This window comes from Scomber scombrus, chromosome 18, assembly GCF_963691925.1.
Source record: "Scomber scombrus chromosome 18, fScoSco1.1, whole genome shotgun sequence".
Taxonomy (NCBI): Eukaryota; Metazoa; Chordata; class Actinopteri; order Scombriformes; family Scombridae; genus Scomber; species Scomber scombrus.
In genome coordinates this window covers 25,937,866-25,965,280 of record NC_084987.1, presented here as the reverse complement: position 1 = coordinate 25,965,280, position 27,415 = coordinate 25,937,866, and the positions used below count along the sequence as shown (strand labels likewise).

Below are 27,415 nucleotides of genomic sequence, written 5' to 3'. Positions count from 1 at the left end.
TATGTTTTCCTCTCGCGTTTATTTCTTTTCTGCTCTACATCCAAACAGCTCGATTGGATTGTCTGTGGAGTGAGATCGTGATGATCAGGACGGCAGAAATCACACATTGTTATTCAGCTGCATGCAAACCATTCAAATGCAGCACCGTGTTCATACAAAATTAATGTCTTTTGTATTTTGATAATATTAGAATATTAGAAATACACGACTATACAGTTATATGTATAACAATAACTTTAATATATATATATATATATATGATTTTAAAAATAATTATACCCCTAATAATAATAATAATAATACTGATAACAATAATAATAATAGACGCACTTTTTAAATTATTATTATTATTATTATTATTATTATTATTATCAATAACTTGTGTCATGTATTTTGATTTTCTTGATAATATTTTCCCCATTAACAGCCATTATGAAATAAAGCAGGTCAGATTAATAGGTAACCCATGTGGTAACGTGCACCTGCATGTGCGCGTGTCCGCCTCTTCCTTGTTTTGTAGAAACTTAGAGGAAAAACAAGCAGCCTTTCTCCGTGATGCTGCATTCACCCGTCCGTTACTCTTTAACTTGGCCCCGGGGCCCGTCCTGTGGGCCGAGGGCTCGCACCCGCCGGTGACGGTCCGGTGAGCTGACTCAAAGCACGAGCTCACGGTGCCGTGAAGGACGCGGCCAGCCGGCTCGCGCTGCCCTGGAAACGATTAATACATTAAAACAAAAAAAGCACTAGTCAGGAACTTTCTCTCAGTTTGTCATTAACTCCTGCTTGGAGAGGTCGGTCAGCGCCCCACACACACACACAAACACACACATACTAAACACATACTGTTTCCTATCCACTGTGTGATCATTTGTGTGTTTATAAATCTTTTATTGTTTTAAAGTTATTATTAAGTCAGGCTTTTCCTCTTTTTTTATGATATAATTCAACAATTACGTCATAAACAAGCTGATGTATACAAGTCGAGGCCTTGTTTTTAAAGTGAATACACTTTGTTATGGAGGTCACCTTTAAATATATACATATGTATTTTTAAAAAACGGTTCATGAAATTCCCAAAAAAAATGAAATCGTCCATCACCCGTCATATGTCCACGAGAATTCTTACGTTGTTTTTAAATTCTAAATTATGAATATTCAATTGTTTTTTTTTTAGAGCGATTCCTACTGATTTTTTGAATAATCCAAATGATATATATGGAGCTGGAGCCTATTTAACTACATTATTTTACTGTAATTGTTAATAATACTGAGAGAAACGTGGGCGGTTTGAAAATAGCTGCGGTAAACTGAAATGAACCGCAGATGAACTGTACAATGCCCGTGTGTGTGTGTGTGTGCGTGTGTGTGTGTGTGTGTGTGTGTGTGTGTGTGTGTGTGTGTGCACGCGCGTTCCTATGTGCAGCACAGCATTTGTTCATCTGCTGTTTGCTGCGGGCATGTTTTTCAGTTCGTCGCCATTCCTCGGACTTTACAAGGAGTCATAAACGGTCATAAAGCCATAAAAGTTTCGAGGTCTCTCTCTCCTTTTTCTCTCTTTATCTGTCTCTCTCACACACACACACACACACACACACACACACACTTGCTCTCTCTCCCTCTCTCTCACACACACACTGGGACGAGGTGAAAAAGAGCCATAAAGCTATAAAGCAGCAGTCAGACTCCTTCAGCTTTAATTGTCAATAATCTCTGAAGTTTCTCAGATTCCTGGAGTTCCTTCAGCAGCTCTGGCTTGTTTACACTACAGCTCAGTCACAACTACTCTGCTCTGATTTACTGGCAGGCTTTAAACGCACATCCGTTATAAGTGGTGCAACTAGTAATTATTATCCCGTTTATAGTCTAACACGCACCTTTTGTCGCTTTAAGTCCTATTCTCATGTGTTATGTTCCATCTGAGAAAACTGCTTCTATGTATTATTATTAACCTATTAATTATAACTATTGGTGTTATTATTGATGGTGGATTCGAAAAAAAAAATATTATTTCCTCTATGTATGTTTTATATATTTTTGCACTATATTGTTATCTGATATCTTTTAGTAGTTTTTAATGATCCTATCTCCTTTTAAAGTTACATTTTTAGACCTAATTTAGTCTTAATAAGAAACTTGTCAACATTGAGTCACACAAGTAATGAAGTCAGAAGTTAAAGAAGCAAAATAAACTTTACGGCAAGGTAAACGTCGTAAACGAGCACAAATGTAGTTAAAGTACAAATGAACGCAATAAAAGTACAAATACACACAATGAGACAACACAGAGCTGCGATAGAAGAGGTGATAACCCGGGTAATCCATCTCTATGACTCTCTGCTGAGTCCAACCGGACAAAACTCCCTCGTTTCTCAAACGGTACACACCGGTTTTTTCTTTCTTTTTTTTGAACGAAAAAGACAGAAAAACTCATCAACCCCGCGTATTACAAACAAGCAGGCTCCACATAGAGCCAGCATGTAGCACTGTATGAATATTTCCAGGCTGTCACATGATACAGTGGCAGAAATTAGGTCACAATGTTGCATTCAGGTTCTGCTGATATTCAGGTTTTCTTACCCGATGTAGCATTTCTATGTGATATTGAAATATGCTACGTCATTATAGAGCTATTATGACTCAGTGCTAATCTCCCTCTGTTTATTAATGTCATTTAGCTACTAAACTTCTCCTTATTCCTTTACAAAATGTGAGTTTATGAAGTTGTATGCTATAGGCTATATAAACGTTAGCATTATTTAACTCTGATCCAACATATTCAACATATAAGAACTACCTCCTGGGGCCCCTAGGGACCCAAATAATAAACTACTGTACGATACAACCTTCATAATAAATGTTGACTTATTTCTTCTCAAAATATTATAAGTTATGTAATTAATGACATCTGAAAAAACAGATTATTATTATAATTATATAATATAATATTAGAAATGTTGCAGTTCATTTGCATATTGTTTTAAATGAAAATATATAGTATACTGTAGCTTTCAACCCCAGCACAGTATTTCCAAAAAGTCTTCAACATGTCGGACAGATTGCCGTTACTCTCCCCTGATAGTGTGTGACACTTTAAATTAGGACCCATTGCAAACATGAACTCAATAAATAGTTCCATATCTTGAAAACTTGCAAAGGCGGAATTGTGTGTGTTGGTGTTTTTTGACTAGACCCCCGATACATTTAGTATTTTTAAGAAGCTCTAATTAAAACAGAAGCAGAAAAACAATCATGTGAAGTCATTAGGAGCAAATGAATTGACGAAGTCATTAAAATTGGAATGATAGAATAAAAGCATCTGTAATATATGACAAAAAGTAAACCTCTGGAGATCTGGGGGGGGGGGGGGGAATAAATGCTAAAACATCTGGTAGTGCTACATAAAAATGAATCTTATAGACTAGTATTGTTTCATTGTAATACCCTAATGACTACTTAACAGTGTGTCATTTTATAGTAGAATTTGGTGTTCTGCTTGCTTACATTCGCACCTGTTGTTATTGTGGTAAAAATCTTCAGTCGTGGTGAATTTATTATGTCATTGAAATTATACGTCACAGAAGCGAGGTTGGACTAACGTGATAAAACAAGCCAAACAACAGCTCAGTCCACTTATGTGCTGCAGTGTTTTATAACATGTCATAATGCAGCATTTGTGACAAAACGCTCCAACCTCACCTGCTGAGGCCTGCCGTCCATTTACGCTGCGTGATACCGTTTAATTCAACACATGGTAAACACGTTTTTTTTTTATAACAGCGTAACAATACAGTGTGGTTGTTTTACAGAGACTCTGTTATTATGACTGTGTGTTCTACAGTGGAGGTAAATAATACATCTGAATATGTCACTCTTGTGTCAGAAAGCCGTATTTACCCTACAAGCTGCTGAGCAGGTACCACTTATATATAATGGCAAAGCCGCAATCACATTAAGGCTGCGCTAACGCATATGGGCTGTATATATATAATAATTGTATTACCGTCCTGTGTGTGTGTGTGTCCCGTGCCTGTCCTGTCCCGACTGTTCATTAATGATTAAACCACAGTCAGCTCCAAACACAATGCTGCTGCTTCCCGTTCCCACAAAGCCGAGAGGAAACGGAGCGTCCTGCCAGGGAGAGCGGGAGAGAGAGAGAGAGAGAGGGAGAGAGAGGGAGAGAGAGAGGGAGAGAGAGAGGGGTCAAAATGAAAGTTAAAAAAGAGAGATTCCCCATCTGTCTGCGTGATCCTGTACAGAAAGCGAGAGCTGAGGATTATCGGTGTCTCTGCTCTGAACAGTGTTACTTTGAAAAAAAAAAAAAAAAAAGAGGAGGAAAAAAAAGAGGAGAGAAGACATGCAGGAATGGACGGGGTGGGAGGGTAAAGTAAAAATAGAGTCTTTGTCTCTATTTGTCAGTCGGACTGTCTGCAGTTTGGCCATGCAGACAAGTCAGAGCCTGTAGGGGAAACACAGAGAAAGAGACACAGAGGGACTTATTTATGGCTGCGGTTATTTTACGACCTCAGCGACACATATTCCGATTGTATGTGCGAATGAAAAGCAGGCCGTGCTCTAGCTTTCCTTTCTTTCTTCCGTTAGAAGAAAAGAGAGAGTGCTACAAAGAGGATTGGTGTTAATTAGTTATCTCACTTTTATCTTCTTCTTTTTTTGGGGGGTAACTCTTTAATCCACGAAGCTTGGTTACGTTGGTTGCGTGAAGAAAAAAAAAGCAGGAGATGGAAATATTTAGTGATGCTGTGTGTGTGTGTGTGTGTGTGTGTGTGTGTGTGTGTGTGTGTGTGTGTGTGTGTGTGTGTGTGTGTGTGCGTGTGTGTGTGTGCGTGTGTGCGCTTCACTGCTTCTTTACACGTTTCGTACATTTTTGGTTTTATTGAATTCATATTTTTGATGTCATTAAAAGCTACTTTGCCTACGTGTGCGTGTGTGTATGATTGTTTTCACATTGTATAATTAATTCATATTTAATACCAGCATTTTTTATCTCAAATCATGTTCACTATTTTCCTTTTTTTTTAATTGAGATGCCTGAAAATGAGGATAACGGGCCTCTAATTAATATCTATCTATATTAAAATCTATAATAACATTTGTAGGACGAGTTTAACTATGATTAGTTGTAGTGTTTTTTTCTCTCTTCAGACTGTAGTGGTGCCTTAGGCTAAATGTAGGCTATTTGTATCAATATATTTAACTTGAATGTATGGCCGCCGTGGACAGAGTTTCAGGCGCAAGGCTGTAATCAGTGTCAAGAAAACGGGGAAAAATTGGTAAAAGTTGGAGCAGAACAGGGACTGTTTCTTTTCTTCTCCTCTCTCTCTTTTTTAACATTCAGTCCGGGAGCCTAATCAGTGCCACAGGAGAAGAAAATAGGACTAATAATTCACTGCGCACATAGATCAAACCGAATACTCCTGGAACACTTCAGCCTCAAGTTTCCACAAAGACAACCACAACCTGAAACCAAACATATAGAGCTACAGGGCCTTCACTTCACTCCTGCAGCTTCACCCGGCAGCTTCACCCTGGTGTGGGTGTCTCTCATCAATAAAACGTTAACAGCTATCAGATTAGCTTCAGAAAATCCCTTCTGGATGATCAGGTCTAGTAGAGAAAAGAGAGTGCGATGAAAAGCCATAAGAGGAAACACACACACACACACACACGCACGCACGCACACGCGCACACACACACACACACACACACTGACCAGAGAAGGAGGACATAAAGACATAAAGACATAAATCAAGCCACCGTCCCAAATAGGCTACACCAATAACAAACGTACAAACACCTCAATTATACACGTGCATTATCCCACGTTATGTTCTAAGCTCGGGACCACACAGACCCGCGCGCGCGCATCCGGGGCTGTGATTTACGCTCGCCAAATTCATTTTAATGCGGTCGGTATTATCTGCAAAGCGCCGGGAATGTGTTTTATTATTCGGTTTGCCTCTAGTGGTGCAGCAGCAAGCCCCCCCTCAGGGCGAGCGAGCGGGCGGGCGCGCGTGTGTGTGTCTTCTTGCGCGCGTGCGTGCGAGCGAGCTGCTGCTGGGTTGTTATGGACCCGACCAACAGACGGAGGAAGACACACGGGGAGAGAAAGAATCAATTTTACGCGCGGAGGATTCCGGTGTGATTGTGCAATCTCACCGGGAACCGGAGAAAGATTAGAAAGCGAGATTGAATGAGAATTAGAAAGAGAGAGAAAGGGAGTGGGAGATTGAAGAAGGGAAATAGAAAAGGAGAGGTGGTGGTGGTGGTGGTGGTGGTGTTTGGGCTGGGGGTGGGTGGGGGGGGTAGTTCCCAGCCCCCCCTCCTCTTCCTCCTCTTCTTCCTCTCTCGAACGCAAGGAAAAGGGACGAACGAATGCCAGGCACGGAAGCTTCCCATTGGTCAGTGTGAGGTCAGCTGGTCTCTGCCTCTCTCCCACCCCCCCACCCCCCCATACCTCTCTCCCAACCCTTCTCCTCACCCCATCCCGTCTTCTCCTCACACACACACACACACACACACACACATACACACACACACACACACACACACACACACACACACACACACACACACACACACACACACGGGCTACACACACACACTGGCACTCAGCCACCCAGATACCCCCCCCATCTCACCCCTCTCCCCTCTCACCCTCACCCTCCTCACCCCCCTCCTCCCAATCTGCGATAAACTAAGTGATAGCAGCAGCCCGTCGGACTGTCGGCTATAAAACACAACAAATCATAAAGTGCAGGCAGGGGAAGGCAGAGGAAGGAGGACGGGAGGGAGAACCGTTAGCCGTTAGCCGTTAGCCTCCTTCTACTCCTCCTTCTTCTTCTTCATCGCGTTGTTGTTGTGTTTGTTTCGTGCCCTCCTGTCCTCCCCTCTCCTCTTCTTCTCTCCTCTCCTCTCCTTTCCTCTCCTCTCTTCTTCTCCTCTCTCCTTACTTTTTTCTCCCGATGAGTTCCTATTTTGTCAACTCCTCTTTCCCGGTGACGCTACCGGGAACGGGTGGAGGAGGACAGGCAACGGCGGAGTCGTTCCTGGGTCAGATCCCGCTCTATTCTACGGGATACGCCGCCGACCACCCGCTCAGACACTACCCGGGTGCAGCAGCTGTTACCGCTGCAGCAGCCGTGGCGTACGGTGCGAGCGGCGTGCACCAGGACAAACCGTATACGGCGTCCGCCTACTATCAGCAGGCGGCCAACGGAGCTTACGGCGGGCACCGGGCGGCAGCAGTAGCGGCAGGGGTCGGTGTAGGGGGCGCGACCGGAGCCGGTGCCTGCGACTATGCCACAGCGGCGGCTGCAGCGGCGGCTGCGGCTGCTGCCACGAGCTTCTACCGGGACAAGGATCACCCGTGTAGTCTGGAGGAACACCATCTCGCACTCAGTCAGGACGGCGTGCACCGTAAAGCGGAGTGCGCGGGGCTGAGTGGGAAGGGGCTGTTCGGTGAAACGATGGACGACAAGTCATCAGCCCCCATTTATCCGTGGATGCAGCGGATGAACGCGTGCAACGGTGAGTCTCTCCTTCTTCTTCCTCTTCCCCTCTTTCCTGAATATTTTATGATCCCAGTCATAAAACTGACGTTTGTTTCCTCTGGCAGCCCCTCTGCTGTCTTTCCTTTCTCTCTTTTTTTTTCTTTTTTTTCCCTCCTCCTCCTCTCCCACGAGCTGCTTTATGATCCCCGTTTGTTGCCCTGTCAGTCAGTCATGCGCTCGGTATTTTATTGTCCGTCATAAACCCGGTTTGTTTGGGTTGCAGCTCCTGTTACTGTATGTGACCTGCTGACCGGAGCTGCTACCGAGCAGAGGGGAAGAAAGTTAGCCGAGAGGAAAAAGCTGTCAGAGAGTGTTGTGGGTGAAAACAAGGAACAGATAGAAAGATTGATAAAGAGTCGGAGAGGAAACTAAAAGCATGCTATCTTTATCCCCAGTCAGCTATCTACTAATCTCTGTCTCTTTTTTTCTTCTTCTCTGGTTCCCAGCCAGCCTCTAAGAACGAACAAATTATCTAAAAAAAAATAAATAAATAAAATAAATCCTTCACCACCTGACATCTAAGAGAAACCTTTTTTTCTTTTTCTTTTTGTAAAGTTTATATAACTGACAAAGTAAGAATAGTATCACAACTCCTGTTGCTGTTTCTTTTTTTCTTTTTTCTTTTTTATCTCAGCTCCTGTTATCTTGAAACGGAGGCTACTGTTAACCTTCCACCGCAGACAGTGTTATGCACTGTTTATTCATAACCAACAGATTAGATATTACAACAATCAGGCCTGTAAATGCTGCCAAGTACTGAGTGACAGTAAGACAGAGAGGGCCGGCTTACGGGAGAGCTAGAGAGGAATCATCTGATTTATTTGACTCATTGAAAATCTGCACAAATCTGTCTCGTTCTGAATTAAAAGCATAAGTATAAAAAAAATGTTGCATGTGAGCTACCGAGTGTCTTTGTTTCACTGAGAGAAAAAAAAAACCCCGGCCTGTTGAGAGTGAAATGAGTAATGGTGGATGATGCAGGGTTGTACAAAGCCCTGCAGGACACTCCGAGTTATGACAGATGAGGTGGAAACAGGCAACCGCCGCAAAAAAGAAAGATATAGAATTAAAAAAAAACGCAAACTCGGAGCTATAAATGACAGTAGTAGATGTAAATGGCAGCTAGAGAGAGAACAGAGTGGCACATAAAGCCCTGAGTGCTCCTCCATAAATCTGTTTGGCTGAGTTTTTATTTATGGATATTTAGATTAAGATATGTGCACTGAGCAGCGGTGCGGTTTTCTATCCGTGCTCATGTCTTTCAGATCGATACAGAAACTGAATCTGCTAAACTGACAACATGGCGATTTGTTTACCACCAGGGGCCAAAATTCTGTTAGTGCAGATCAGGGGACTAAAGTTTTTGGAAGCTGATCCTCACCAGGGGGAATACCCCTCTGAAATATTACCATTACTGCCCTTATTATTGCTATTATTGTTATTATCATCATGAGTGTAGGCGGTGAAACTGAAACAACGCGTTTCTTTCTTCTCCGCTGAATGCTGCCATTCACCAGCAGCGAGATTACAAAATCATTTTTTTGTTCTTAAAAAAAGAAAAAGGGGAAACAGATTTATAGTTTGGTTATTAAATGAGATGTTATTTTTATGGTGTTTTATTTTGGTTCCACGAATAATTAAAATCATACCACCCAAGAGAAAACAAGTGTCTGTTTCTCTTGTTAGTTGGACCAAACATTTGACTGAAGTGATACTAAAATGAGTCATAAATAATCTAAAACAGTGTCTGTCTGTAGAGCAGCTCAATCACAGTAAAGCTACTTTTTCTTCTTCTTCTTTTTTTTTTTTTTTTTTTAGAATATTACCAAGAACCCTTATTGATCGGCTGATTTACTCATTGATTCAATTCTAACTTTATTGATTCTCAAGTGCTACGTAGAGAATAAACTATGGTATAAAGTACAGTAGAAAGAAAGTAACCGATTACGTAACATTACAGCGTGTTAGAAAAGAAAAAGAAAAGAAAAGAAAGGGGGGAAAAAAAAGAGTGAGACAGTTTGAAGGTGACTTTCCTCTTTGTCTAGCAGCAGGTACAGCTCTGTTTAAACTATAACTTTGTGTCTGTGTGTTTCCGTTTCTCTCAGGGACCTTCGGAAGCCCCGGGAGGCGCGGCCGCCAGACGTACACGCGCTACCAAACGCTCGAGCTGGAGAAGGAGTTCCACTTCAACCGGTACCTCACGCGGCGGCGGCGGATCGAGATCGCGCACGCGCTCTGTCTAACGGAACGGCAGATTAAGATCTGGTTCCAGAACCGGAGGATGAAATGGAAGAAGGAAAACAAGCTCATCAATTCGTCTTCTTCCTCTTCTTCTTCTTCCTCTACGGTGAACGGGGGAGAGGAAGAGGAGAAACGGACGGAGTGATAGATGAGCCAAACAAAAAAAAAAAGAAGTAATAAACTGATTTAAGACACTTAAAGGAAGGAGAGGAGGATGGAAGAAAAAGACATGCTGGTTAATCCCTTCCCCTCCCCGTCTCAAAGTTCTATCAGACGTTTGTCTGGTGTGAAAACTCTGGGAAAGTAGCCTACATTTAACTATATGTTCTTTTATTTTTATACCTGAGCAGAGGTGAAACATGTACTAGAGAAGGAAGAGGATTTTTTAACCGTCCTACTATTACAGCCCACTTTTAAAAAAAAAAAAATACATCCAGCGGCTTCTACAGGCTGTTTTTGCCTCACTGTGTGGTCTGAAATTGGAAAAAAAAAAAATAATAATTCGTAAGAGATTCCTAAGAAGGAAGCGCGTGACTTTGGACAGAAATCATGACAGAAAAAATGAAGAAATTGAGAGAGAAAAAGAGAAAGAAGAACATTAAAGAGAGAGGGGAGAATGTGAGGCATTCTGAGTCACCCAAAGTGTGTTTAAAAATACAGTAAATAAGTAACCAGATCCCCAACGGTGACAAGCTGTTTTAAGACACAATTTCTTGTTGCATTCCAAGAAGACTTTTTATTTTTGAAATTCTCAGATGTACTTGTCAGGCACTTGTTTTGAAGCTTTAGGAGACTTCGGGCTGTTTTTCCCCCCTGCAATTATTATTATAATTATTATTATTATTATTATTGTTTTTTTAATTTGTAAAGGTGTTGTATACCTTCAATTACAGGCGCTCATAACAATGTGGGGAGGAAGCTATAACTTTGAGAAATAGCTTTGAGAAAATGTATGTATGTCATATGGTGTTGATATTTAAACTGTATAGAAATAAGCAAGGAAAAAAAATATCACCTTGTACGGTGAAAAATAATGTAATGTGGGGGGGGGGGAGGGGGTTGGGGGGTAATTTAACCTTTCCAGCAGTTTTACTTTTCCAGTATAGGGGGTGGGAGGGTTGAGGGTGGGGGGGCGATTGGGTGGAGGGGGGGGGGGGGGTGTTAACCTACTGATATTATTCTCCAAACTACCTAAAAAACGTTCAGGAAAAGTGTATATTTTATGAATTTTTACATTGTTTATGTTAGTGTTTTTGTCAAGTAATTACGTATACTACCTATGAGAGATGTTCAATAAAATGTAAAGAAATGTATTGTAAAGTCTGTTGAATGATTTATAAATTAATTCAAAAAAATGAACAAACAGTCGCGTTTTGGTTCCAGTAGAATAAGTGAGCGTTTAGAAGTAGGAACACGTTTATTAGATGATTTAGTGTCTCTACTTAACACGCGTGTAAAGCATCATAAACCTTTTTACCTCCTTTACTTGAAACATACTCGCGTACATATTTACTGCGAGCGCGAGGCCGGGGCCAAGTAAGCGCACGCGGCGGTCCGGAGGGGGGCGCGAGCTGCTGCTTGATGGCGGCCTGAACTAATTGATGACCAGACCGAGCGAAGGGGAAAGTTGACCTGTCCTCGAGGCCCGGCCAGTCAGACACGTCACACGTATACACACACACACACACACTTCACCCAGACAAAGTGGACAATGTCCTCGTGACCCTTTGAACTCTTCGTGTCCTCTGAGTGACCGGCGCGCGCGTTTGCACTTTTCTGCAGCGGCGGTTTTTCTGGTTGATGCACGCGCTTCAACACAAAAAAAGGGGTGTTATTTTCGACTTGAGCTTATCTTTTAAAACTAATTAGCATGTTAGCACATACAGAACAAGACCAGGATTAGAATGAACGCGTCTAAACACATAACCCTCCATTATAGTGCTGTAATTCACAGTGAGCTTACATAGAAAGTTTGGCTATATTACAGTAGCACTAACACATGTATAAAACGTTATTCGAATGTTTAAACATCAAATTAGAACACTCGTGCATCTATCTCTAAATGTATGAAGAACACAGTTATGACGTTACCATCATGTTATTTAATTCCCGCTGCCATACTTGTGTTATTACTTTTTTTTCTAGCATGTGCCTGCTGAAGGAACTCACATCTGCTGTAAAACTTGGAGCTCATTAATTGCGATTCCACTTGTTGTCCTGACTGTATTGCGTTGGCATAATAAGTTGATGGAAAGCCTGTTCGGTCGTGTGACATGTTGCCAAGTCGGTTAATAATTAATACCACGCTGAGAAAATAAAACATTTGCTGTAGTCTGTGTATGTGTGTGTATGTGTGTGTGTGTGTGTGAGAGAGAGAGAGAGAAAGAGAGAGAGGCAGTGAGATATGATTCAGTGCGATAAGCTTTGGTAATCAATGTTGTTTTCCAGTGACACTCAGTGCAATAACAGAAATAGGTCTAAGTGTCTGCATCAAGTGATCTCCTTATAATATTATTTGGTATGGTATAAAGTAGTGGAACAGGCAGAAGTCACGCTTTCTAGCTTTCTTGCTTTTCTTGCTTTTCTTGCTTTTCTTGCTTTTCTTGCTTGTTATGCAGTTCTACTGTTGGCTGCTGCTTCTATAGGTTTGTGTTTGGTTGGTGGTTCAATTCCCACAGTGAGAATGTAAGCTGCTGTAAGGTGAGCTTCATGCATGCTGGCAGATGTTCTATGTTACACACAGTAGAAAATGGTTTCACTCTGACCCACAGGGCTCAATTTACCAACAGAAGAATGTTATGAATATTTGCGTTATTTTGTTGTTTGCTTTTTAACATCCTCCACTTACACTCCCTTGTTGAAGTTTTTTTTAGGAGTTTTCCATGCTGGGTTCATCCAGTTTGAAACAATTTAATACCACAATAAACCAGACAAAAAATATGTATCTGTTAAAATATGAAAATCTCCTCAAATCAGAGCATCTTAACAGCGTCTTAACATCTGTGCGCTGCTTGAAATGAGGATTTAAAGTACTGTAGATTACAATGAGTTGTGCTCACATTTGTGTGCTGAGAGGATATCTGCTCTTTAGTGGATGATTTGATCCATAAACAATGTGAGCATAAGCAGATTCTGAATTTGTGGGGCTCCGGGTTTTGACAACAGGGATTAAAAAATCTTGAATCCTCACCAGCCTCAGAGCTATCAAGCGAAACTTCACCAGGAGGATTGCTGCAGAAATTGGATACAACACCAGCTAAGAAATGAAAGGGGGATTTGAATTTATGATGCAGTTTAGATGTGAAAGTAAAAATCCTCCATGAGATTTAGATGCTGTGTAACTTCTACTATCTAGTATTGTTGATAGCTACTGACCCCTTCTTTTCCTCAATCTGTGGAATTTGTGGGGGCCAAACCGGTCAGCGAGATGTTTCGCAGTACAAATATTGAGTGTGATGGTGGAAATCTATATTTAACGAGGGAGTGTGTTCAGAAGTGTGTGCCAACTGGGTCAGTGCCTCCTCCTGTTCATCCTCCTCCTAAAGGCTTACAGGCCACTCCTGGCACACTTAGGGTTCTGTGCTTTTTAAGCCCGCTTTCAGGACGGCAACTGTGCTGATTTAGTGTTGATATCAAAACTCCAGTGAGAAAAAAAGAATAAATCTGATAAGTGTTTTGTGGATTTTAGCCCCCCCCCCGTCGCTGCCTCTCGCAATTTTTTTCCCCCTGCCTGTGTTACTTTGGAATATTCAAGATGATTTCCATTCTGACTGCTGCTTTCTTTCTTTTTTTTTGCTCTTGCGAGAGCAGCTGAGCGCCTGAAATTTGGCCTGAAACTGCACACACATGCACACACATGCACACACACACACACACACACACACACACACACACACACACATTCATTTGTATTGTTTCACACAAAAAAAATCTGGAATTCTTCATCTGTCCCATGTTCTGGCCTATGCACGTGTGTATCATGCATATCAGTGCACATTGAGGCCTACTACAAATACACACACACATACACACATACACACATACGCACACATACCCAGACACACAGAGAGGCACCCGAGCTGAAATGCATCCCAACCGGGAATCAACAAATCATAAATCAGCAGATTTCCATCCAGTGTGGACGTCACAGATCAGGTTTAACATTCCTCCTCTGCAGCTGGAAGGGAGACTGCAAAGAGAGAGAAGGAGAGAGAGAGAGAGAGAAGGAGTGCAGGAGAGAGGAGAGAGAAGACAGACAGAAAAAAAAGAAAGAAGACAGAAAGTGAGAAAAAGAAAGAAACAGTTATAGGCCAAATCTGATTTTCCTTCACAACCATGACTTGGTGGTTTCACGCAGTGTTGATGTGACTATGTGTGTGTGTGTGTGTGTGTGTGTGTCATTGTAACAGTTTATTGTCATCATACAGCCTGTTTAAGTAAAGACAAAATATTAATCTTTTTTTTTTCTTTTTTTTTTTACTCTTTTTCATTTATATTAGAGGAGATGTAAATAAACAAAAGCAACAATAAATAGGTAAATAAACACATAGTCACCGTGTTGAAATCGGTTAATTGAGCCCATGAGTGAGGTGGTAACGATTTATTTAGATACAGATATTTATTTATTTAAGAAAAGTAGAAGAACTACTGTTTTTTCCTGCTGGTAATTGTTTTAGATGCTTATCGAGGCTCTGATTGGATCACTGCACTCGTTGTTATGGTGCCACAAAAGTGCAATTTTGACGCAGTAATGGACTTCCTGTATGGCGCAGTAATGTGTCAGGTTATTTTGATCTTTTTTTTTTTTCGTTTACATTTGTGACGTAGGGCGCATTATTGAAATTGTTAATATCATATCATTATTAATATTGTTACCATTGCTATCCTTATTATTTTTATTATCGTGTGTATTTTTTTTTTTTTTTTTTGCAGAAACGTGAACTTATTTGTATTCTTCACTTATTTCTTCATACTCTCAGCTGCGGGTGGGAGGCAGCGTCGGCGCGCTGCTGTTATTATTGTCTGCCATGTTTAATATTCCATTATTAACGGGATTTTTTATGGTTCATGGTCACTGACTCCTAATTTCCAGCCAAAGCAAAGGTCAATTAACAAGACTGAGTGATGAGAGACACATGCACACACACACACACACAAACGCACACACACACACACGCATAAACACACACACGGGGGGTGGGGAGGGAATATTTCATAACAGCCCTCTAAGATTCTTTTTGGAGTTTCTCTCTCTCTCCTTCTTTTTTCCTGCCTCTTTAATCACTGCAATATATTATGTCTGCAGTAGGTGGCGCTCTGAGCTCACCCCCGGCACCTCCAGCAGCAGGATGAAGTGTGTGTGTGTGTGTGTGTGTGTGTGTGTGTGTGTGTGTGTGTGTGTGTGTGTGTGTGTGTGTGTGTGAGAGAGAGAGAGAGAGAGACAGTGAAAGAGAGGGAGAGAGGGAGAGAGAGAGCAGCCCCCGCCCATCCCTTCATCATTAGAAACCTCAGAGCATGAATTACCTCTCCGAAGTCATCGGCGAGAATTTACGACTGGTCAACAAAAGCACGTGACCGCCCCCCTTCCCTCCTCCCTCCTTTCTGTCTCTCTCTCTCTCTCCTCCCTCACCTCACCCCTCGCCTCCCCCATCGCACACACACACACATACGCGTACACACACACACACCCCTCTATCCAACACACACACACACCACCCCACCCCACCCCCATATTTGGACGGCGCATACATAGCTAAAAACGAAGTACAGTGCAACGCCATAATTCACTAATACATCATAAATCGTTGAAAGTACCCGCGTTATAACGACCAAGAGAAATCTAACAAATCAAGCGCCCCTTAGTACTCAACTGTAAGCCTGCAACTCTCTAAAACAACCTAAATGAGCTCTTACTTTGTAAACTCGTTCTCGGGGCGCTACCCAAATGGCCCCGACTATCAACTGCTAAATTATGGAGCCAGCAGCGGCGCAATGAACGGCGGGACGTACAGGGACTCTTCCTCCGCCACCATGCACCATGCGACGGGCTCTTACGGCTACAGCTACAATGGCATGGACCTGACCGTCACCAACCGGGGAGGGGGGAGCGGCGGTGGCGTCAACAACACCGGAGGACACTTCGGGGGAGGCTCGGTGGTCGGGGACTCCCGGGGCTTCGCTTCCCCGGCCCCGGAGAGGAGCCTCAGACAACCATCCAGCTGCTCCCTCGCTTCCGCGGCGGATTCCCTTCTGTCACCCGCGTGTGGAGAGAGTAAGTTGGGCGCTCAGAGCTCGTCTCCCCGCTCAGGGCAACCAGGAAACGGCAATCTCAGCTCTCCAAACCTGTCCTCCAACTCCTCCGGCGCCGGTGGCGGCGGCACGGCGCAACGCTTCACGGAGTTAGACGACGCCTCGCCAGAGCCAGACGAGTTGCAGCACAACCGGGATACAGGCAACCTGCCTACCAGGACCGGGCACTCGCAGCCCGGGCAGAAGCAGGAGGTCGGCCCGGCGGGATCAGCCGCTGGCAGCACAGCGGGCAGCGACGGTGGGACACCACAGATATTCCCCTGGATGAGAAAGCTGCACATTAGCCATGGTACATGCTGCTCTTGTGTTTACAGCTTATTAGCTCTGTATGATAGAAGCTAGGGCTGTAATATTCCTAATGCTGGCTGAATAGATTGTAGTCTATATGTTTGAACACATGGGGTTGGTGACAGTCGTTAGTGCGTGTGGAAGCTACACGGGGAGCCTCGGTGCTGTGTGCCTCTCTGTAAACACACTCAATATTCTGCAGACTTATTTGCTGCTTTGATTTGATTTGAGTAAAGTGACTGCTTGAGAATAGCTGAAAGACACCCAATTAGCCACGGTTCCTCGTTTTTTTGTGTGCACCCCACAAAGCCTTTTTTCCCCTCCACAGCGTCAATTTAATATTTTCACATGACTGTCAAAAATCAGTCAGTGAGCTGTGTGTGTGTGTGTGTGTGTGTGAACCCCCGTAATGTACACAATCTCTGTTTTATTCTGCTTCTTGATTTCGAGCAGTTGAAGCTATTTTTAAAAAAATCTTTATTTCCTCTTGCTATTTGGAAATGAGGAAGTAGCTAAACAGGACAGCTGGTCACCCTCTGGTTAATCAGCTAAAGTTGTGTATTAGTGTGTTTTCTCAAAGCATCGGGGTGCAATTCGTTTTACATTTCCCTCCTGTAGAAGTCAGGGACGCCGGATGGTTACCCCCGCTGTCTTTCTCTCTCCCCCCCCCGCACACACACACCAACCACCCTCCCTTATTTTATTTTAGCAAATTCCACAAAAGCGTCGTAAATCTGTCAGGGGAGAAGCAAGCCGGGCAAGCAAAGCCTGTAACAGGCTGAGCAGCGCAGACAGACCCGGGGTGGGAAAAAAGGAAAGAAAAAAAAAGAAAAGAGAGGCCAGGAAGGCTTTGGAAACTGTTGCTCCTTTGAAAAGTGAAGCTTTATTACGTGTGGGAACTTTATTAGAGAGGTGAGGCAGAGGACGGGGTAATAAAACCCTGAAGGGAGCAAGAGAGGGAGTGAAAAGAGAAAGGGGAGAAAAAGAAAGAGAGGTTATGGTGAAGGGGGTGGGTTTTTTTTTTTTTAAATAAAAAAAATAAAAATAAGACAAACAGTAATGTGTCAAATAAAAGCTAATCTTGTAGCACGAGCTGTGGAGTGGAAATAGTATTACAAAAATCAAATGAGAGAGAGGAGAGCTGTTAGAATGAAGGATAGTTTGAAGCACCTTTGTTGCGCCTTTATGCTCGCTGTATAAACCTATGATTGAAATCTGTAGTGTGTAGCCTAGAGGAGTGTAGGGGGGGGGGGTGGACACAATAATAAAAACACCTGTAGCTTCAATATGAAATGTAGCAAACCTGCAGATATCTAGCTGTATTTTTAGGGCATAGTTTCAGGATGTGTTAGAATGTACTGAAAGGTGTTTCTACTATTTTGTACACTTACTCTTTGCTTCTATTTCTAAATAATCACCCGTTAAACACACCTAACACGCTCCCTAACAGCCCCCCTATACTGTTTCTCCGCTCCAAACCCTTTATAGATATGACGGGCCCGGATGGGAAACGGGCACGGACGGCGTACACCCGCTACCAGACGCTGGAGCTGGAGAAAGAGTTCCATTTCAACCGGTACCTCACACGGCGGCGGAGGATCGAGATCGCGCACACGCTCTGCCTCACGGAGAGGCAGATCAAGATCTGGTTCCAGAACCGGAGGATGAAATGGAAGAAGGACAACAAACTGAAAAGTATGAGCCTCGGCACCGGCGGCAACGTCTTCCAACCGTAGAAGTCTATCCATTTAAAAAATAAAAAGAAGAAAAAAAGGGGGGGTGGGAGAATGAAAAGAAGAAGCATCCGTCCATCGTTTTTTGGAAAAGGCTACTTCCATGTACAGGCATCCAAGGAGGAAAGAAGGAGAGAGACAAAAACAGTTGGAAAAGAATAAAGAAAAACTTGAAGAAAACAACAGAAGAAGAGAGAAGGAGAAGATGGATCAAAAAAAAAGGAGGCGGTGATGAAGAAATGTTTCTATTACAAACAGATTCCAAAGCTAGATTAAAAAAAGAAAAAAAGAAAAAAGAAAGAAAAGAAACACTTCCTATTCAACTGAGTACTGTACAGCAGCGCAGCACTTTTTATTTGTTCAGCATGTTGGTCTTTTTGGTGTTTTAGGGCAACGTATAAAAAAAAAGACTGTGGTACTTGCTCTTGTAAAAAAACAAAAAACAAAAAAAAAGTTAGTGTTCGTGTATGTTGTCGTCGTTTAAAAAAAAAAGAAAAAAAGAAATAGCTGTGGAGGAGAGGAGTCAGGAAAAAAAAGAGAGGAAAGGATGAATAATGCTACCTAACTACTTTTCTACCTTACATCCTACCTTACAACCTCGCTACCTACCTGTTGTTAAATGTCTACAAGTGTCGTAAATGTGTCAACAAAATTTGTAATGGATACAAAATGCTTACTAGAAAAGTTAGCATGTGAGCTCTTATTGTAAGTTATTTACAGCCAGTAACGCGTGTATAGCCTACTAGTCAGCCCCCCCCCCTTCATCCAGACCCCCCCCCCACCCTCCCTTTCCCCCTTTCCCCTCCTGTCAGTTACTTGCCATTCTATTTTTTTTTTAAATTGAGAAAGCAGGGAAAGTGTGTGTGTGTGTGTTTGTGTGTGTGTTTGTTTGTCTAAAAACAACCCTGCCTTCATTTCCTATCCATCCATACTGTTGTGTATAGCTCTATTATCCAAGACAAAGTGTAACTGTATATTATTGTTATTATTATTGTAATTATTGGATCTATGTTTCAGAAAGGATGTATATAGATATATATTGACATTTTTAAATGTGACCAGTTGGCTATTTGTAGTTGCAGTGTGTGTGTGTGTGTGTGTGTGTGTGTGTGTGTGTGTGTGTGTGTGTGTGTGTGTGTGTGTGTGTGTGTGTGTGTGTGTGTGTGTGAGAGAGAGAGAGAGAGAGAGAGAGAGAGAGAGAGAGAGAGAGAGAGAGAGAGAGAGAGAGAGAGAGAGAGAGAGAGAGAGAGAGAGAGAGAAGAGAGAGAGAGAGAGTGCGTGCGTGCATATGCGTGTGTGTGTGCGTGTGTGTGTGTGTGTGTGTGTGTGTGTGTGACAGGGAGAGAGAGAGAGAACGCATGTAAAGGAAACGGCTAACGTCCTGTAAGGCCTGTACGCTTTCTGCCAATGAGCTTTTTGTATTTGTTTGTAACTTGGAGTAAAAAACAACAACAACAACAATAAAGTTCCTCATAGCCTACTCATCCAAACTAGACAGAGTTAACCATCTGCTCGTGTGCCAAACTCGTGCACAAATGGTGTACCTTGGGTTTAAAACCCGCGTGAGACGTACCGGGGCCAAAAGTGTAAAAGTGTTAGGAGCCCTCAGATCCATCGGGGATATTTGTGCCAGTTGTCGTTCTGAATTTATTGGGAATCATATATTTAGTATGCAAATGTGAGTCTCGGGATGACCTCGACCATCAGCTGCCAAACTCTGAGCTTGGCTTGTCATATTTTAAAGTCTATTAAGGCTGAGGAATAGCTGATAGAGTGGTTAGATCCGGAGTAAACCATAATTGGGTTTGAGTCCTGACCTAGAAGTCTAACTTCTAAGCTTAGTGGCATCTTCACCCCCAATTTTAGATATTATTCTGTGCTGTTTGTACAGATCTCATCCAGAAATAGCTTTAATAACTGTTTGCCCTCCTATAATTCTACATAGATAAACCGAGCTGCATCAAGCGTAAAAGGAAGAAGCGCAAAGCATCTGTTTTCCAGGCCCTCACTTTGTACCCTGAACGCCGCATTTTCCATTTCCAAGGCGACAACCTCCCTGGAACCTCAGCAGCATCACCCAACACCACACACACACACACACACACACATCAATGCACACAGGGAACAGAACAGACGCACACAGGTTAATTTTCCTCTCTGCTCACCGAGTCTGACAAGTCAACAAACTACCCGCGGTGGACAAATTGGTCACTTTTCTCTAAACGACCTCCCTTTTCCGTCCTAACGGAGGCCACTCCCGGCTAAATTAGGTTACCGTCTCCCCGTTTCAAAGTGTAAACAACCAAGTGAACTTTTAAACTCACCGGCTGATGCTGCTGCAGCTTCTCTGCTCATACACGGTTCTGATTCTGAGCTGATGGAGATGATGAGGAGGTGGAGGGGGGAGAACGAGGTCCTGCTCCGAGCCTCATCTGGACACAACCGCTATCCCTTGCCTCCTCTTTATGTGTGTATGTGTGTTGAGATATTCTTTTTTTTTTTGTTTAAAGCTAACCCCTTCTGCTTTGGGCCAAACTATAAAAAAGGAAGGCAGCTTTGACATTTACATGTCAAACGGATGAGGGTTTTTATCTCCAACTTAGATCGTAAAGATCAGACCTGGCCTCAGACAGATACCTCTCACTGGCTCTCCTCTGGTCACGTGGGGGCCATAAAGTTAGTTTTATGGTTTTGGGGAGTTGACAATGTACTATATATTTCACATTCTAGAAAGCAAGTGACGGTTTAACGGCTTCGCGGGGATCCTAAAGGGGTCAGTAAAGTAGAGACAGAGCGAGAGAGGGAGGGAGTGTGTGTGTTGTGTGAGAGAGAGAGCAGGCCACTACTACCGGCCGCTGTTCCTGCTCCGGTTCACACACAGAGCCCCAGACGAGCTCCGCGGGTCTTTACGCCGCTCTGGACGCTGAGAGAAGCCGGTTGGAAGAGAAAGATCCAGGACTGCGCAGTAGTGTGTGAAGACTGTCTGTAAGTGGGGGCTAGTGGGAAGGAGGGAGGGGGGTGGGTGGTAAAGAGAGAGAGAGAGAAGCTGCGTAATTACCATGTCACTCACTCACTCTGTAGCGCTGCTTGTATTAATGCGCTCGCTGAGTGCCGTGAAGCTCCGGTGTGTTTCAGATATTTGAGATTCGTTGTTGTGTCTGTTCCGGGCCATGGTGACGGTGGTGTCAAACATGGAGGAAACTGCTGCCTGTGAGCACGCGCGCATTCATTCGTGTGTGTGTGTACTTTTGGCTAGCCCTTCCAGTTCGTGTGTGTCTGTTTTTTTGGTGTGCGTAATGATGGCGCACGGGCACACAGGGGACTTGCAATGTGCCGATGTGGTTCTTAATGTGCAGAAGTGGCTGGCAGCAATCACAGAATGGTTTAACAGTGGTTTTGTGTGTGTATGTGTGTGTGAGTGTGAAACTGATTACACTGAAGCAGAAGAAAATGAAAGGGCAAAACTGGTGTGGTTACAATGACGATACAATGCGTATAACTGGTTTATGGTTTTATCTTGGGGTTTTCCTTCTTAAATTTTAATATGGACTTATTAAAGTGCTTGGATAATTAATTGAATGCAAGGCTTATGAACTGACCCATAGCAGCAGATGTTGTTGGATGTCGTTTTAATGGTTTATTTAAAGGTGAGGAACTAATCTGACTCATATAACATCTCTCTCTGTGGATCACAGGAAAAATAGAAAGTAATCATGTTGTGAAGTGAGATCATAATTCCTTTCTGATGGCTTTAATTGTAGCTTTTATTTTGGACTAGTAAGGGTTTCATATCCTGTGCCTTTCCTTTGTCACTTTTACGCACAGCCACCCTATGCGTAAAAGCGGTTCCAACAACAAAGGAGTAAGAGTTAGAGAAATGCCTGCGTGCGTGCCAACATTAACCAACAAGCATATGGACAAGGACACACACACACACACGCACACACACACACACACACACACACACACACACACACACACACACACACACACACACACACACACACACACTGATATGCGTCCTTGGATACAAGAAGATCTTTGTCCACCCCCCGCCCTTGTATTTTCCAGGCAGGATGGGTGTGAGTGAAAAAGCGTCGTGGATACAAACATTCCCAAGGCTCTCACCATCAGAGTCCTTGCAGGTTATTTTACTCCACAGATCGGGCCTGTTGTTTGACACTCAGCCCATTCTGCTAAACTCAAGCTGTGCTGTTGGACACAAAAACTCCTAATCGAAGCCAACTCTAATAGATAATCCCAAGGCGCTATTTTGTCTTCTGAAAAAGTTCTGATTCCACGTGCTACTGACTTTTTGCACACAGTCAAGATTGATCCAAATTTTGCGCTCAACCAAATAGTTGTCGCTGTGTTTTATTGGAACATGACACTACTGTGATACACAGAAAAATAGACAGGTGAAACAAAATAAGGCAACACTCCCACCTGAAAGCACAATTGATGTCATTCTGTTGGTGGCGGATTAAAACACGTCGCGGGAAAACATTCAATATGATCTTAAAACATCAAATCCTCAAAATAGCAGTGAAACTTTCCATTGAATCTCAGGCGCTTCTTTCTAACAGCAGATTAGACTTAACACCCAAATAGACATTGATGAAACTGTTATAGAAGTGAGCCGGCACGCTGAATTGACTAAACACAATTAAATATTAATACAGTCTTTAAAACAATAAAAGCATCACATCAGTCAATTTTTTAAAAAAAATTGCTAAAATGACTTTCTGTATGCATGGATGGTGACGTGATTCTAAAGCAAATATTGTATATATGTCTTAAGTTAATGCATGTTTGACAACGTGGTATCCTGTTTAATGCAATTGTTTTAAACCGTGTTTAGTCACTAAGGATCACCATTAAATCTCTTATCATTGGTGCATAATGCCAATGCCTCAGAATCAGTCAACAAGCTCAGCTGTTATTTTTACACAGTATTGTAACGAGTGCAGGCTGGTGTCTGGGTGAAAGGGGAGAAGGTAGAGGTGTTAACAGTACAGTGTCTGACCCTGTAAATCTTTATTAGTTCTCCACACTGTTCCCCCCCCCTCTCTGATGTCTGAAGCGGGCCCGAAGCTGTCAAACAGCCCGGCTACCAGTCACGTGGCCTCGCGCACGCTCGCTCCTTATTGCTTAGATCCATCATGTAAATTGTTTAATGTCTCGTGTCACTGTGAAAGCTCACGTTTCGGTATATGCAGAATGGAGTTTGAAACTTTTTTATATTTAAAAAAAATCAGTGTGGATGAACCTCGATAGATTATTAGCAGGAGACTCTGAGCTGTGTACGTCACAATAAAATTAATAGCGCTTCTTTTGTGTAAAGGCCGACTTCAACATGGCGCCCTGAGGAGGCCGACTAATACAAAGTAGGCCTATGGCGAGACGGATGATTCCCAGCATTGAGATACAAGATAATACAATTACTATAGAAAGTAGAAATGGTGTATATTTGAATTTATTCATAATTAAGTTGACAGCAACACTTTTATATGAGAAAAGATAATATAGCATAATCTCCATCTGCTGAGGAAGACGGTTGAAAAACAGCTGAAAGCTCCGGGAATAAATATGGAACGAACGTCGAGTTGTTTTTACGTCGTTTTGTTTAAGCGTGTCAAAATAAAAGCCCAGATTTAAAAGGATTTTATTGTCTTTTTTCTCACACAGCCCATTTAACGCGCCAGTATATGTTTCAAGTGATCTCCTTTTTTTTTTATTGTAATGCTCTCGCTTCACTCTATTTAATAAATAAAGTAGCTCCCTCTCTGTTGTATAAAGTGTTCTACAGTCTTAGTGAAGCTAAACTAAAGCCGTTCTTTACACTATTTATATATCTACTTCACATGGGAGTGTGTTTCTGCTCGTCTCGACCACACAGTTAATCTGGTGTCCGCTGCACTCCACTAACAAGAGGGGAGGATTGGGCTTTTTTTTTTTTTCGGAAGTTCCTCTCTGCTCTCAAACTCTCATTTATTATGTTCACTTTACATGTGAGGCCGCCGGTCTCACTGTTGCCCCCGATGCGTTTTCAGTGTGTGGGGATTCCTGGCTCTGCCCTCCGCCATCACAATGATTTTTCACGAGCTTCACAAGAATGTTATTTAGAGTCATGTTGGGATACCATAAATTATTCAGACATCAGTAGAGCGGGAAAAAAAGAGGAAAAACTGGAGGAAGACGGTTTTGCTCTTCTGTAATATATATATATATTTTTTTTTTTAAAGAAAAAGTATTAATTACATTACAACAGACGTCATCGCGCTATTTATTTATTTTATTTATTATTTTTTCTGTCAAAGAAATACGTTTTAACTGCATTTTATGATAATAATAATAATTATAATAATAATAATAATAATGTGATATTATCGTTTCATACACATATATATTCCAGTAAAACAATTAAAGCCAGAAACAACAACAATCTGAACTCAAGGTCCACTTACTTCTACTCTTCCGGACATTTTCAACCTTATCTTACGACCTTCATTAAGTTCTATTATTAAAACTAGTATTAATATATTGTGTATACGTTCCTACAGAACGTAATACATCCGCAACAATTATCTATTGTATTCTAAACTAGCCGTTGCCTGTAATACATAATATATAATATATAATACAATAACGAATATTAATAATAGAGGGAAAATAATAACTGTAAATAAAAAGAATAATTCATTTAGCTGAGTCAAGCACAGGCTATCTTCATTTTAATCAGGTTTTTTTTTCGTGTGTGTGTGTGTGTGTCTGTGTGTGTGTGTCCCAGGAGCGCGAGGGCCCTGGGTCCTTGAGGAAGTTTCAGTCCAGTAAACAGGAAGACGAAAACTCCCCATTTCATTTTTCATCAACTTCCTCCTTTTAACGATGATACAGGAACACCAGCCCCCCCACCCCCCCTCCTCCTCCCTCTCTCCCTCTCTACACACAGACACACACACATACATACACACACATACACATACTATACACATTACACAGAGATGGGACATGACATGCGTGACACAACTGTAGTTCCTTTTCTTGTCGGGATAAGTGAGAGAGGCTGTGACATGAAGGCGCAGCAGCAGCTCTTGTATGGGCTCCTTTGTTTTTGCTGTGTGTGTCATCTGTTTCCCGTTTATGTACACAGGGCAGCTCCAGCCTCTCCTCGGCATTATGTGCATTATGTGTATTATGTGTACGGGCTTGCTGCTCCTTTGAACCTGTCCGGGCTGTCAGATGGCGCTGAGTTTGGCTTTACAGTCTGTGTGTTGGTGATGATGAGTGGGGTGAGTAACTAATGCGACTGGCCCTTTTTTTCTCTCTCTCTCTCATTGCATTGCAAAAGGTGTGTGTTTGTCCGTGTGCGAGAGAGACTTTTGTGTGGGAGTGAGTGAGGTGTGTTTTGTTGTATTTGGTGGGTTTATTGGTAGGACATGAGAGAGCTCAGAAAGAGAGAGAGAGGGAGGGAGAGAGGGAGAGAGGGAGAGAGAAAGGTGAATGACCCGGGCATGGGAAGATCCTGTGTGTGTTTTGAAAGAAATCACTGGTGTGCAACACTTGCTTGCTTTCTATTCAGCCCCCCCAGTTTGATCATTTGGGTGGGTGATTTCGTTAAATTTGGACTATTTACTGCGCATTTATTCTCACAGAAAATCCCATTTTGTGAATAGCAGCTATAAACAGTGATTGTGAAGCCAAGTCTGTTTTTTTTTTTAAAAAGCTGAAAACATATTCTCTGCCCCCCTGCAATCACGCACACATGCGCACACCCTTTTACTCTGAGCGATCTCTCTCTCTCTCTCTCTTTTCCCCATCGCAGCATCTCGTGTGATTGCTTTACGTTTAAATCGGCATTTGCGAAGCCTTAATGTCTCCTGCATACTGATAGGGGTGAACCGCGCGGCCACCGCTCATGAATAATGCAAGAGTAAAGGAGTCAGCGCGAGGTCAGCAGACAGGCTCGAGCCACGCACTGCACGAGGAAACCGACGCGCAGGCGCAGGAGAAGGACACAGTGCTAATGACCCCACCACCACCTTGCATGTGTGTGTATGTGTGTGTGTGTGTGTGTGTGTTGGTTAGTTAGTGTGTCCGTTTGTTTACCTCTTTAACAAAGGGGGAAAGGAATTAACAACTGTCTGCTTTTATTTATTCGTCAGTGTTTCCCATGTCCGGGTCAAAAGGGTGGGAAGTTTACCTCAGACAAACGAGAAACTTCCACTCTTTAAATGTGGCTGGCTGGGTAAATCCACGGTGATTACACGAGCGTTCAACCACGCCAAACACCACAGATTTAAAAAAGCACACTAATCTACACTAATCTAATATATATATTTATATTTATATATATTTATATAAATATATATATTATGTATATATAGGCCTATATATATAATGATACAAGCATCTTTACCATACGTTTTTTCACACGATTTCAATACAAAAGCGGGTCAGTCTTGTCTGTATGAATTAATGCATAAAGAATGACCACCTTTGCGCTTTCTATATCTCAAATCAACGTTGAATGGTTGAAAGGGAAACAAGCCTTGATTGCGTTATTAAAAGTGTTTGCAGTCGATAAAAAAAAGCCTTTATCAGTGCCGCTTTGTGAGATTGTGAATGCAGCCTGGATAAAACCAGAATGGCTTTTGTTTGTCTTGGCGATGGTTTATGACAAGCTGATAACCTTGCAAATATTTAAACTTTCCCTGGTCATGGGTGGGTATTTTGTTTATTTTGGTTGTTATGCCATATTAAATACACGCCCGGGTCACGCTGTCGTCACTTATAGACTACAGTTGTAAAATAAAAATATAAAATAAAAATAAAAACATTATTTCTATGTTAACTTGCTTTTGTAACAGAAGGCTACACACAGGCCTATAAATGTAATCTGTCTTATTATGATAGGAATCATAGGTTAATGAAGGAGAGCTTATTATTTAAAACTACTCTATACTACTATTTACGGTAATATAGTAACAATTTGATAAACATAATAGGCCTAACAAGGTAATAATAATAACAATAATAGGCTAAATGGTAACAGCATTAGTATTAGTAGTAGAAGGAAGGGTTCATAGGTTTATATGACTATTCAAATCAAGCTTTTTTGCTGTTCTGAAAGGCGCAACCCCCCCCCCTGTTTTGTGAACGGTTTCCTTCCTAAACACGAATGAATGACCCTTACAGGTATTTTAATTTATTTTAATAAAGCATTATATATATATATATATATATATACGTACATAGCCTATATATTCCCAGTGA

At 42.3% G+C, this 27,415-nt stretch overlaps 2 protein-coding genes across 2 annotated transcripts; both read left to right on the top strand.

The window, feature by feature from the left end:
- The first annotated feature begins 6,980 nt into the window (after window positions 1-6,980).
- hoxb6a (homeobox B6a) lies at window positions 6,981-10,198 on the top strand. The gene is made up of 2 exons (XM_062439030.1): window positions 6,981-7,545; window positions 9,674-10,198. The coding sequence occupies exons 1-2, from the start codon at window positions 6,981-6,983 to the stop codon at window positions 9,952-9,954; spliced, it is 846 nt and encodes a 281-aa protein (XP_062295014.1). The 3' UTR covers window positions 9,955-10,198.
- Window positions 10,199-15,656: 5,458 nt separating this feature from the next.
- hoxb5a (homeobox B5a) lies at window positions 15,657-19,374 on the top strand. Its single transcript, XM_062438562.1, has 2 exons — window positions 15,657-16,407; window positions 17,895-19,374. The coding sequence occupies exons 1-2, from the start codon at window positions 15,711-15,713 to the stop codon at window positions 18,140-18,142; spliced, it is 945 nt and encodes a 314-aa protein (XP_062294546.1). The 5' UTR covers window positions 15,657-15,710; the 3' UTR covers window positions 18,143-19,374.
- The last annotated feature ends 8,041 nt before the right edge of the window (window positions 19,375-27,415 follow it).

Bases quoted from the DNA above. Each gene is read 5' to 3' on its own strand.
- hoxb6a (XM_062439030.1), top strand. From the start codon at position 6,981: ATGAGTTCCTATTTTGTCAACTCCTCTTTCCCGGTGACGCTACCGGGA. The intron at 7,546-9,673 runs GTGAGTCTCTCC...CGTTTCTCTCAG, and splicing joins GCGGATGAACGCGTGCAACG to GGACCTTCGGAAGCCCCGGG.
- hoxb5a (XM_062438562.1), top strand. From the start codon at position 15,711: ATGAGCTCTTACTTTGTAAACTCGTTCTCGGGGCGCTACCCAAATGGC. The intron at 16,408-17,894 runs GTACATGCTGCT...AACCCTTTATAG, and splicing joins AAAGCTGCACATTAGCCATG to ATATGACGGGCCCGGATGGG.